This window comes from Brienomyrus brachyistius, chromosome 12 (assembly GCF_023856365.1).
Source record: "Brienomyrus brachyistius isolate T26 chromosome 12, BBRACH_0.4, whole genome shotgun sequence".
Lineage (NCBI taxonomy): Eukaryota > Metazoa > Chordata > Actinopteri > Osteoglossiformes > Mormyridae > Brienomyrus > Brienomyrus brachyistius.
Window position 1 is genome coordinate 16644872 of NC_064544.1, and position 12208 is coordinate 16657079.

The following is a 12208-nucleotide window of genomic DNA, read 5'->3' on the forward strand; positions in this document are numbered from 1 at the left end:
GTTTTGCCTCGTCCCGTCCGTCGTCCCCTTCCTTGGCGCGCCCGGAGAAGCACGCCTTTGGGTGAGGGGTTCTGTCATGCCCGGCTCGTCCGCTCCTCGTGTGTGCCACGGCCCCTGATTACCCACGTGTACTTCCCCGATTGTACCCAGCTGTGTCTAGTTACTTTGATTAGTCCTGTGTATTTAAGTCCTGGTCTCCCCGGTTTCCCTTGTCCGTCATTGATGTTGGTGAGCGTTTTCCCGTATCCCGCTTGCCTGCCTGCTCTTTGAACGCCTTACCCGCACGATCGCCCGTCTGCACCTTCCCGATCGTGACACTGGAGGAACGTTATCTCATTTCTCTATATACTGTGTGTATGGCTGAAATGACAATAAAAACCTACTTGACTTGACTTGATAAGGTGATGTGGTGGTTTCTTTTTATATTTTGTTTCTGGTTGTTGTGAACAACTGAGTGGCAACTACTTAGTTTAGCCTTTGAATACTGGCTGGTCTAATTGGTGTGAGTCCTGAGGGTGTTTAGCCTTTATCCTCTTCCTATCTATAGAGCCAGAGGATGTGGTGTGGCCTTTCCTGCACTGCATGGAGTGATCAAGGTGTGAATCAATGAGCACTCACCATATGTTGTGGTTTGCTGTGTGATTCTGAATGTGATTGTTGTGTGACTCTCTGTGTGTGATTGCTGTGTGACTCTGTGTGTGTTTGCTGTGTGACTCTGTGTGTGTTTGCTGTCTGACTGTGTGTGATTGCTATGTGACTGTGTGTGTTTGCTGTCTGACTCTGTGTGTGTTTGCTGTGTGACTCTGTGTGTGTTTGCTGTGTTGGACTCTCTTCCTTTTTCCTCCAGATATCCACTCTCACTGGCTTACATATTGGCTTTGGTTTGCATATAGAACTGAACTGCCAGTACTCTGGGGTTTTGTAAGTGAACCTGCTCCTCCTGGCTTCTGACCTGTGGTGTTAACCATGTTTTGATGTGCTATTAATTTATTTATATTCGTTTAAAGGTTTTGTGTTAATAAACATTGTCCCAGTACTGGGACACAAGTTTCTGTCATTTATGCGATGTAGCTGTGCCTGTGGGAATCCTGAGGATAACCGTAATCATACAGGGGCAGGGCCTTAGGTGGCGTGGTCTGGTCTTCTACCTACACTTAGTGACCTACTATTGCTGGGTTACATACTGTTCTAGTCAAAAGTCTGGACACACCTGCTTTTAATTCATTTGTTTCTGTTTTAACTACATCATAAGAACAAATGTATCAGGACACACCTTAGTCATTGAATTTGGGTGTTTTATTCAGACCCATCGCCCCAAATGTATAAAAATCAAACATGTAGCCATGGAGTCATGTTCAGAAGAATGGGTCACTCTGAAGGTAACTCGACCTCCTCGAGCCTCACCTCTTTGTTTTTTTTAAAAAGAAACCTTTTTTCCCCAAAGTCACCACAATGTTTTTTCAGTCCCAACTAGGGAAACTCAATTTATAAAAATCTGTGACTGCAGTCAAAAAAATAAGAAAGTCAAAAGAATAAAGGTATCTATAGTGCATTATAGATGAGAGCTTCATAAAGCATTCATAATGCATTATACACGTGGTCATCGTGTGCTGTAACGCTTTACATTAAGTGCACCTTTGAAATACATTCATAATGCATTCATAAAACATTCATAAGCAGCATGCATGTACACCTTAACATCCTAACCTTCCTTAACAGCTTTAATATACATTAATGACAAACATTACATGATTATACAACTATAGTGTCTCTTATTATTATATAATGTGTGCTTTTAAGGGATGTGATAATGTTAAGGTAAACATACATGATATTTATGAATGTTTTATGAATACTTAATGAATACATTATGAAGGTGTACTGAACGTTTTATGAATGCAATATAAAAGCATTATGAAGGTGTATTTCATGTAAAGCGTTACCAAATATGTTATGCCTTAAGAGTTACCAGTTTTCGTTTAATCCATGCCCAGATTTGCGTACCAGTGATTCATTCAGACAGCGTCCACTAGTGACCCAAAGCCCCCACCTTGGTTTCTGCTGTGTATGTGATGGTAACTGTGACTCTAACCACCCTCCTTACCCCATTTCATATTCCTGTCTCAATCACAATAGCAGCAGTTCTTCCTAGCTGTATGTCTCTCCATTAAAGGCACTGAAAGGCTGAGTGTGATGCAGTATAACCAGGTGTGAGGGATTCCAGGGTCCTACAGTAGCTGAATGAGAAACTGGTTTGACATAGAACAGTTTTTGGTGAATGGTAATGATTTAACTTCTGTAAACACAATGATGGACGCGTCCAGTCCAGGGTGACTCCAACCCTGAGCTGCCTGGGATCTGTTCCAGCTCCACCTCTCTACCAGGGTAGGTGGTTGGAGGATGGATGGATTATTTACAAGACAGGTGAGTGATTCATATCTGAATTGTTCATCACTTAGGTGAGTTTTATTCATACCTTTATTCAGTTATATATTTAGCAACTTCCTGTCACTAAACATCTGACATATAACTATATAATTCAGAAGACATTACTGAGCTTATTGTTTGCTGCTGTTTAACTACAAAATGCATATATATTAGGGATGTGCATGTCCATCACTGAGTCTGATGAGATACACATGTTGATGCATTGCTGATGATCCGATACATTAAAGATACATATGAAGCAACAACTTATGCAGTACAATGTGATTCACCCCAATTGCAATTCAGTGTGATTTAACACAATTTGATTTAACCAATAATTATATGTTTATAAATCAGGCATTACTGATGGGGGTGGCATGGTGGTACAGTGAGTGGCACTGTTGCCTCACACCTCTAGGGCCTGGGTTGAAACCGCCACCGTGAAAAAACATACTGAGGCTGATTAGAGTTACCAAATTGCCCATAGGTGTGCTTGCGTGCGTGCGCATGTGCCCTGTAATGGGTTGGTGCCCCATCCGAGTTTGTTCCCTGCCTTGTTCACATATGCCACCCCTGCATACAATCAATGCAACCTAAGTTCATCCCAAATTGTGCCTGATGCAACCTTTTTTTAATGGGAACAATCACATTGTGAGCTTTTATGACAATGTGGAATGCAATGATGGAAACTGGTGAATCTTACCATTCCTAATATATAATTTCTACTCTTAGTGTAACAATAACAAGAGATGACAGTTCCTCTAAATTATGCAAAAGGAAAACATCTGAATAAAAACACTAAATCACTCTTCTACTCATACAGTATATCATTCTGAATCTGGAGTGGTGAAGATCAAGAGAAGGGGTTTCAATCCTACTTCTACAGTATGAACACATAAAAAAAGCGAAAACTTCATCCATACATTGACACATTTTCAAAGTTCTGCAGGTAATGTGTTCATGGATCAGCCTGACTTGGACATTTGGAGCAGATGAAGTTGAGCTCATTAGTCTCAGGCAGACTGACCCAGTAATGTGGGTCTTTGGATTGTACTGCCCCTGTGGTTCCACACAAGTTACTCTTGGATATGTTGTTTGGGGCCCACTTCTGGTAGCAGACGTTTTCTGCACTGACCCAGAACCAGAAGTTCAGGGAGCAGGAGAAGCGCAGCCCCAGCCAGACATGATCAGTGGAGGCCTTCTTAGCTCTCCTACTGACCCAGTACTGGATCTCCTCATTGTGGACAGACACCAGGTCCGAATGGTGCGTTCTGCAGTAATTCAGGGCTTTATTCCAGGTCATGCTACTATTTACCAAGATCAGGTTATCTGGGGCAGAAGGTAAGATGATTGTCAGAAAGCCAAGTTCAGGAGAAAGTCATGTGACATTTGGGAGTTTGGAGAAAGGAATTTATTATCAGAAGGGTAGAGGGAGTGAAATTCACAAAACAGTGAAGACAAAACAGCTTTATGATGCAACTGAGTAGTTTTAAGTGTACTTATAACACTAATTTTAACTTTAGGTGTAGTATATTTTTAAAGTAATGTAAATTAAAGTTGCTAGATAAAGGTGTGAATCAGTCGCTGTACTAAAGTTACATGACTCACCATCATAGCATATGAATGGATGCTTTTCATCACAGGGAGTCACATCCCATGTCCCAGGCCAGGTGACCTGAGCTAAAGCACATGCGTTACCCACATTATCATTTCGGCCATTTTTCCAGTTACGGAATGAGGAGTTTGACAGGTCTGACCATTCCCATGTGTCCTGGAACAACCCAATCCATGCCCAAGTTTGACTTGGAACAATTTTATGTATCAAGTCATTATCTTCTTTATTCCTCACAGTGGCCAGGTCTGTGTAATTGTATCTGCAGTAGCTCTGAGCATCAGACCAATTCCTATGTTGGTTAATCCAGGTGAAGTTCCAGGTAGCATTTATTCCGTCTTCATAGGTGGGAGCTGTGGATTTGTTGTAAACAGAATAAGAAACAGCAATAACCCAGAAGTCATTAACCTCGTACTTCTAAAATGCTTAGCTGAATGTAAAACCGAATTCTTCGTATCAGAATGTTGATTCTTATGCTGTCACAGTACTTGTGCCATTAAATACACAAGAGCTTTTATTTTTCTTGAGTGTAAATGGGGGGCTGCGATTCACATCCATAATACTTAGTCATGTGACAGTCCTGGTCCATTCATCATTATTTATTTCCCATAAGCTCTATACATGTTATACTGTGTGGCTGTCTTATAGAAATGTCTGCAGAACAGAAATGCCTTTTCTGAAAAAGCTTTTAAAACTCAACTTTTGACAGATTTTTGTATGCATGCACTACAACAGAACATACTGTAATTTAGGCTGTATTCCCTTTTACCTGTAAAAGTTACTGTGGGGTAAGTTGTGGCTGGATAGGAAACTTTCAAAGGCATGTTCAATTAGTCAGAAAAGAGCTGGTTAATGTTACTCACCAGTATAACAGATGAAATACCCCGTCATACTGTTATATGAACAATCAACATTATTCCAACAACTGTTGTCTCGCATCCCAACACAGTAATTGCCATTATTCTGGTTGTACTTTGCATCCGTATCCCAGTTTCTGTACCCTGCATCTCCTTCTCCTGAGGACCACTGCCATCTCCATGATGTTCCATTCTTCAGTCCTATCCAAGCCTCCCCAGTATAATTATAACCTACAGACTTAGTTAGTCTTTTCATTTCCTCCATATTTTCAATGGTAGCCAAGTCAGTGTAGTTCTGTCTGCAGTAAGCCTGGGCGTCAGTCCAGGTCAGGTTTATGTTTACAAAATGGTACTGATGTGAAAGGCGTGAACAGTGACTGTGAAACTCTGTAAAAAAGTCACACAGGCAGAGAGAAACAAATACACATGATCACAAATAGAAAAATATAAACCTGATCTGACAAGATGAGCAAAGGCTTTTGTAAGTCCATCTTTGAACTGACAGGCTGGTGGATATACATTATTATCAAAGTCATATATACTGTAAATAATCAGATTTGTCTGAATCTGAATGTCAATTTAGTTGTTGTTATATAATATGACTGACTTTTGGCAGATTTGGTCAATATGTCAATTTTTGGGATCCTTTTTATAATTTAAGTGCCATATGACAGAAACTGACCTGAAATCAGTAGAAGTTTCAGCAGAAGAAACACATTATAACCCATCATGCTGATCCAACAGGCTGCAGAAAACATTGATATTGATACTGATCATTTCATATGCATATGAGCACATACAGTACACACAGACACATTATGCAAAGCTATTTGTGTAGTGACTCCCCTTCAAATCCCAGTTTACAATAAGTAATAAGCTGCCAAAATATTTAAGAATATGAAAATACTTGCATAGTTAAAAAAAAATAAGATTATATAGTAAGTATAATGAGCATAAAAGCCATATGGATATCCAGTAAACCTAACTAAGGTTGTTCTTCCTCATACACAGAGACAGGTCCTTAAGCAGTCTCAGTCAGACACCCATACACAGAGACAGGTCCATAAGCAGTCTCAGTCACTCAAAGACAGAGACATATAGCTAAGTGATGATGATACTTTTATTAACCCCCATGGGGAAATTCTCTCTTTTCACTTACCCCATCTTGCTCTCAGTGACAAACATGTAGGCGAGAGCAAGCTTGGTGAGGAAGCGCAGCCACTTGCAGTGGCATCCATGGAGTTGGGGGTTAAGGGCCTCACTCAAGGGCCAATCGCAAACCAGTGACCTTCTGATTACAGGCACAGAGACTTAACCCACTGAGCCACTCACTGTCCCACCATAATGCATGCAAACTCCTGACTGATAGACATACAGGCATAGTAGGAGTATAGAGTAATATAAACATACAGAGGGTCAGAGGCAGCCCCCAGTCCTTTGACTATCTACTCTTCAGCTTCATGAATCATAACTGAATGGCTGTTCTGCCCCCCCATGCCTGTCATTACATTTATGCATGTAAATTCCCGGTAAGTACAGTATTCACAAAGCAACTTCTCTGGCTCTTTCCTGCCAGCCGTCACATGTCTCTGTAATCTGTCCTGCCCCATGACCTGAATGACATCACCTGAAAGTGTTCCGTAATTATTGTTTAATCCTGTTTTTTATTGCGAATACTATGTACATTTGGCAGCATAAAAAATTGGCAAAGCTGCAACATTCAAGAAATCATCTTTGAACATAAAATCAATAATCAGGAAATTAGCAAGAAATTAAACTAATGTATAAAATACTAATATAAGATGACTTTTCCCTGCATTTCCTCCAACATTAAATATTTGTGATTAAACTTGCAGACAACCTTTCATGGAAAGTGGAGTCAATACAGTTCCTCTCAGTTTTGATGGCTTTAAACAGTTGATCATTAGTGGAAAATGTTTCCCCGCTAGTTTGTATTTGCTGTGAGACCAGATATACCATATAGGGCTTAAATCTGGACTCTGACCACATGAGACTGATGAGGCCCCTTCTTGACAGGCTTTGCTGTATGAGCAGGAACTCTGTCTTGTTGAAAAATCCCAGCATTCCTCATTCTCAGTTGTGGGAAGCAAGTGTCTTTCCACTCATGAAGTTCTACTTGGTTTATTGTGTGGGATATGGTGCAGGCCGAAACCACCGGTCCAGATTGCTCCAGGTCAGCAAGCATTCAAATACATTCCAAAACATTCTTTAGATGCCTTGCATTGGATTTTTTTCCATAATCCGCACCAACCTTCGCAGACTTCTCTCATTAACTTTCTTCTTGGCACCAAATCATGAAAGCATCTTGACAGTTTTATTACTGTGAAACGTCTTGATAATGTTGCAAACTGTTGAAACAGGAATTTCAAGTTCTTTGGCCTTGTAACCCTTGGAATTGTTATGCTTTTTAATAATACCGGTTCTGATGCTCTCAAACAGCTCTTTGCCATTGTGAAAAAGAAACTGGAAGCAATCAGCCGCTTTTTATGCAGCAAAACCAAATCTTAATTCAGGTCATTTGAACACTGAATATTAAGCACATATGAGTCTTATTTATTGACTCCTTTGCCCTCACCCTAATGAGGTCACCCTGCCTTTCTGTGTCCGGGAAGGGGAGAGGCCACAGGCGCAAAGCTAGGGTCCCACCCGCTCTGACCCCCTGGCTCGCGCTCGCTCACCTTGGCTGGGGTTCGGGGGCGCTTGCGGGTCCCCCTCTGACACCTCATCACCTTGCATCGGTCCCGCCTCCGACTCCCTCCTCATCCCCTGCGCCTGTCCCTAGCCCTGCCTCCTTGGCCCCTCCGAGGTCCCCTCCTGCTCCGGTCTCCCGGTCGCCTTCAGCCCCTCCAGCTACAGCCTGTCACCCGCTGTGGCTCCCTCGGGTTCCCCTTTGTCCCTGGTCCTTTCTGGTTTTGTCCTCTGTCACTGCTCCTCGTCCCTGTGTTCCTCTTGTCTCTGCTCCTCGTCCCTCTGTGCCTCCCATGTTCGCTCCTGGCCCTTTTGTTTCTCCTGATGTTGTTTCCCCTCTGTCTCCCTGCCTTATCTGCCTGTCTGCGTTCCCTGTTCTCTGTCAGGTCCTGTCCTGGCTTTTTCTTCTGTGTCTGTTCTGTGTTTCGGTTTAGTTTCTTGCTCCCCATTAATGGTTTTGCTGTTGTTTTCCAGGTCTTTTTTTCCCAGTCTCGTCCTGTACACCCCTCCCCTCGAGGCATTCCCGGAGTGCATGCCTTTGGGGGGGGGGGGGGGGGGGGTTCTGTGATGACCAGTGTGTCCAGTCCTCGTGTGTGTGCCACGCCCCCTGATCACCATATAGGACCCTCACACATAACTGTCTAAGAATTGAATCCCCTACTACATGTACCATAACCTCCCTCTTCCTGAGGGGAGGGGGCTCCTCAGTGCCTAAGGACCCTCCTGCCTCCCCCAGTCTCCATCCATCCATTTTCCAAACCGCTTATCCTACTGGGTCGCGGGGGGTCCGGAGCCTATCCCGGAAGCAATGAGCACGAGGCAGGGAACAACCCAGGATGGGGGGCCAGCCCATCACAGGGCACACTCACACACCATTCACTCACACACCATTCACTGACACATGCACACCTAGGGGCAATTTAGCAACTCCAGTTAGCCTCAGCATGTTTTTGGACTTTGGGGGGAAACCGGAGTACCCGGAGGAAACCCCACGACGACATGGGGAGAACATGCAAACTCCACACACGTGTGACCCAGGCGGAGACTTGAACCCGGGTCCCAGAAGTGTGAGGCAACAGTGCTAACCACTGCACCACCATGCCGCCCCCCCTCCCCAGGTTATAAAGCTGGAAGCACCTGAAAGCGGTTAGACACTGTCACTTCAGGTGATGCCGCCTCTGTAAAGTGTATACGCCCTTTTCTGCGTCTGTGCCCTACATTCACCCAGCTCTCTCGACCTGCCTGTTCTTCATTCTCCCCCCTCCCCGCTTGTAACAACACACCATCTCCCTAAAAGGTGTATTAACTCTCTCTTTTAACTCCTTGTGTTGCATGAGAGCCAGTTGCTCCTCTAGGTCATGAACATTGACCATGAGTGAGTCCACTAACTTACATCGCTCGCAAACGTCCAGAAGGGCAAACATCCTGCAAACACAAAACTGGGCTGCCCCCATAATTAACTAGCTCACTATGACCCCGTCCATTACTACCAGCTCAGTATATTAATTTAGCGTATTTAACTTTTACTTGATTTAATTAACGTATAGTTAATATAATATAGTGCCAAGTACAATAAAACACTAAATAAAGACTTGCGTTTAAAACTGAACTTTGTAAAGTATCCAATAGGGTCAGAGATAACAACCTTAAACTTTTAAAATAACCAAATGAACAATTACTTACCCGAGAAAAACATCCGACTGAACCACGTTTAACTTAAATAAAATTAAGTAAAACAATGCGAAATTGCTCTTGGGAGGCCGAGAAACTGAATCTGATTCCACGATAAAAGTTCTGTTCTCCCACATTTCGGGATCCGCCTCTTCTCTGTCTGCCTGCTCTTACACCCACTGGTGTTTGTTGTGGAGGTACACGGACAGAAACGCCGCTCACGTGACACACGCAGCTATTGGCAACACTCGCGTTGTGTATTAACAAAGACAGACAAACACTCACGTTGATCGAACAAAAAAAAAAAAAATATATATATATATATATATATATATATATATATATATATATATATATATATATATATGTACTGTATGTGTACACAAACACTCAAATATGTCAAATCAACCGCTTCAACAAACGCACAGCACAACACAGCACAACACAACACAACACAAGTACACCCTGCATCTACACCACTGCTTCATAGAGCAGCAATTCTAGCAGTTTTGTTGTTGTTGTTGTTCAATTACTTTTAATTTTAATTAAAATCGACGGGTGCCTAAAATCCTGTACTAATTTTGTAAAAAGTTGCACATTTTGCATTATCCGTTAAATATTAAGCTGTACAACTGTGAATTAGAATATACATTTTAAAAAAAGATTTAAAGTATGATGGTTTATATGCAATATATGCCATTACCTGATCTCTGAATCGGAAGGATTTCTCTCTCACTGTACGAAAGACTCTTTGTCCCTCTGACAATGAGATTATCTACTGTATCAAACACAGTGTTCTGGAATCTCTCTAGGTGTATATAGAACTATGTATGTAAAGCAGAATGCAAATGTTGTTGTATATTTGTTTTACCCTTTTGTTCTGCATTCTTTCAGGAGGTGGACAAACATTTACATACTTGACTCACTCAAAGGGAAGGAGTGTCAGACTGTACTGAGATAAGGAAGAATTTATAAAAACAGGAACTTGAGACAATGTTTTGTGACACATTGTGGAAAAAAAAACAAATTCTACATTGCTGTAGTTTCTCATTTTATACACTCCAGTCAAGAAATAAAACTTAACTAAAATAAATGATCTCACTTCATTTGCCTTCTAGTGTTAATTTGAATTCCAGCGTTTTAATAAGGGGCAGGGTAGACATGCTGGGATGGAACTGTCAGCTGACAGGTACATGCAGTAACATCTAAGCATGATTACTGTTACAGAAACAGGAGAGAATGGCATGGTGGAAATTAGCCCTGTTTTGGCAGGGAACAGATCATTTACATCGTGAGGGTCAGAGCAGAGGAGAGGGCCAGCCGGAACCCGAGAAGGGGGAACCGAGAGAGGGAGACAGGCTCCCTGCCGACGCGTGTAACAGGGTCACTCCTTCTGCCCCGCCTGCTTATGTGTGCCCTATGATGCTGGAGGTAGAAAACAGGGCAGGGACACTGACGCATCCTGATGACGTTAGCTTGACAGCCATAGTACTACGCATTGGCAATGCCATGAGGGAAATGTTTCCCCCTCTAGCTGGAGCAGGCATCCCAAAGGGATAAAACCAAGCACCCCAGGGAATACCTGGATAAATGTAAGGAGGATTGGATGTGGCGAGGAGGCCCTGGATCTCACTCCTCGAGCCTTACGTCCCTTCGCCCGATCCACCCCATGTGACTCTGTTCTATGACAGGGATAGCCCTGAGTGGTATGGTGAGCTTTTTTGGAGCAGCTAGAAAGCCATAAATGGCAAGTTGCTTCCCAAAATATCTATGTGGGCCCCGAGGGGGTGGCCTCAGCTACCATCCTCACTCCCGAACAGCAGCCTTGGTACAGGATGGGTCAGGAGGCGGTTCCTCACATTTCACTCGCCCTGCACCCCAGACATCAGGCCAAAGATCTCGGTCCCATGGTCAAAAGGGCACGAGATTCTGAGGACTGGGTGGAGACCCAGATCCCGGCTGTCATCTTCTCCCCCCACGTGCAATACATACTGCATTAAAGTGTCGGCCCAGGATGCCATCACCCTTCAGCATTACCAGATATCACGGGACCATGGGAGGGAAAAAATGGACCACCCAGATGCTAAAGTCCTGGTGGCCTCCCTCCCAGATTCCCTGCGGTCCCAGAGCCCCACAGATGTAGGCCACGTTCACTGCTCCCCCATTGCGTTCGAACTCCGCCCCGGGGAAGGGCCCCTATGGATCAGACAGTACCCCCACGAACCGGCTGCAGAGGAAGGAATAGCAGAGACCATTGAAGGGTTAATCTCGGTAGGGGTGTTGGAACCCTCCTTCTTTGCCTGGAATACGCCCATTCTCCCAGTAGAAAAGGCAGGTACAGGTAAATATCGAATGGCCCGTGATCTGTGCTCCATTAACGACCTCTTGCTGACCCCCACCGTACCGATTACACAGGTCTCACACAGCCACTTCGGGCTCTAGTGAAGGAACATGGGCTGAGATGACTGACTTCCCCCCTTAACTGGGACACTGCAGCAGAAGAGACGTTCTCTCTAAAGCAGCGCCTGGCGCAGGCCGATGACCTTGCTCTGCCAGACTACTCCCTCCCCTTCTATCTTGATGTTTCTGAAACAGAGAATATGCTGAACAGCATGCTGTTTCAGAAAAAAAGGGGGAGAGAGGAAGGTACTGATGTATGTCAGCGTAGGCTCAGACACAACAGGATGTGACCATTTACTCGGATTCAGCCTATCCATGGTACTGATGTATGTCAGCGTAGGCTTAGATGCAGTGTGGTGGCATATGTGAGAAGAGAAAGGCAGGGCGGGGCAGGGTGATGACTTTGTGACCCTGAAGGCTGAGCAACTAGAAGGACCACAATCTGCCTAATGGGCTGAGGTGGTAGCTGTGACTGAGGCCCTAATATTAGGGAAAGTTAAGGATGTGACCATTGTGAGCAGTGCAGTGTGGA

At 43.8% G+C, this 12208-nt stretch overlaps 4 protein-coding genes across 8 annotated transcripts in view; all 4 read right to left on the minus strand.

Annotated features, from left to right (window-relative positions):
- LOC125704503 (macrophage mannose receptor 1-like) overlaps positions 1-7366 on the minus strand; it is a 138905-nt gene extending 131539 nt beyond the window's left edge. The window contains exon 1 of the mRNA XM_048970122.1: positions 7169-7366. Within this exon, the coding sequence (XP_048826079.1) occupies positions 7169-7187 (19 nt within the window). The 5' untranslated portion in view covers positions 7188-7366. The remainder of the gene's footprint in view (positions 1-7168) is intronic.
- LOC125704509 (macrophage mannose receptor 1-like) overlaps positions 1-12208 on the minus strand; it is a 151077-nt gene that overhangs the window by 87522 nt on the left and 51347 nt on the right. The window lies entirely within an intron of this gene.
- Positions 1-12208, minus strand: part of LOC125704512 (macrophage mannose receptor 1-like) — a 90452-nt gene that overhangs the window by 65562 nt on the left and 12682 nt on the right. The window lies entirely within an intron of this gene.
- LOC125704518 (putative C-type lectin domain family 20 member A) lies at positions 3109-5062 on the minus strand. Its single transcript, XM_048970151.1, has 3 exons — positions 4903-5062; positions 4036-4392; positions 3109-3756 (listed from the first exon to the last, which is right to left on the minus strand). Exons 1-3 carry the CDS (start codon positions 4976-4978, stop codon positions 3386-3388), a joined length of 804 nt encoding a protein of 267 aa, XP_048826108.1. The 5' UTR covers positions 4979-5062; the 3' UTR covers positions 3109-3385.

What these genes read in the sequence shown, in the direction of transcription:
- LOC125704518 (XM_048970151.1), bottom strand. Translation starts at nt 4,978, where the DNA reads ATGCGAGACAACAGTTGTTGGAATAATGTTGATTGTTCATATAACAGT. An exon ending in GTATTTCATCTGTTATACTG is followed by an intron (nt 4,393 to 4,902) that starts GTGAGTAACATT and finishes ACAAATCCACAG; the next exon opens with CTCCCACCTATGAAGACGGA. An exon ending in TCCATTCATATGCTATGATG is followed by an intron (nt 3,757 to 4,035) that starts GTGAGTCATGTA and finishes CTTCTGCCCCAG; the next exon opens with ATAACCTGATCTTGGTAAAT.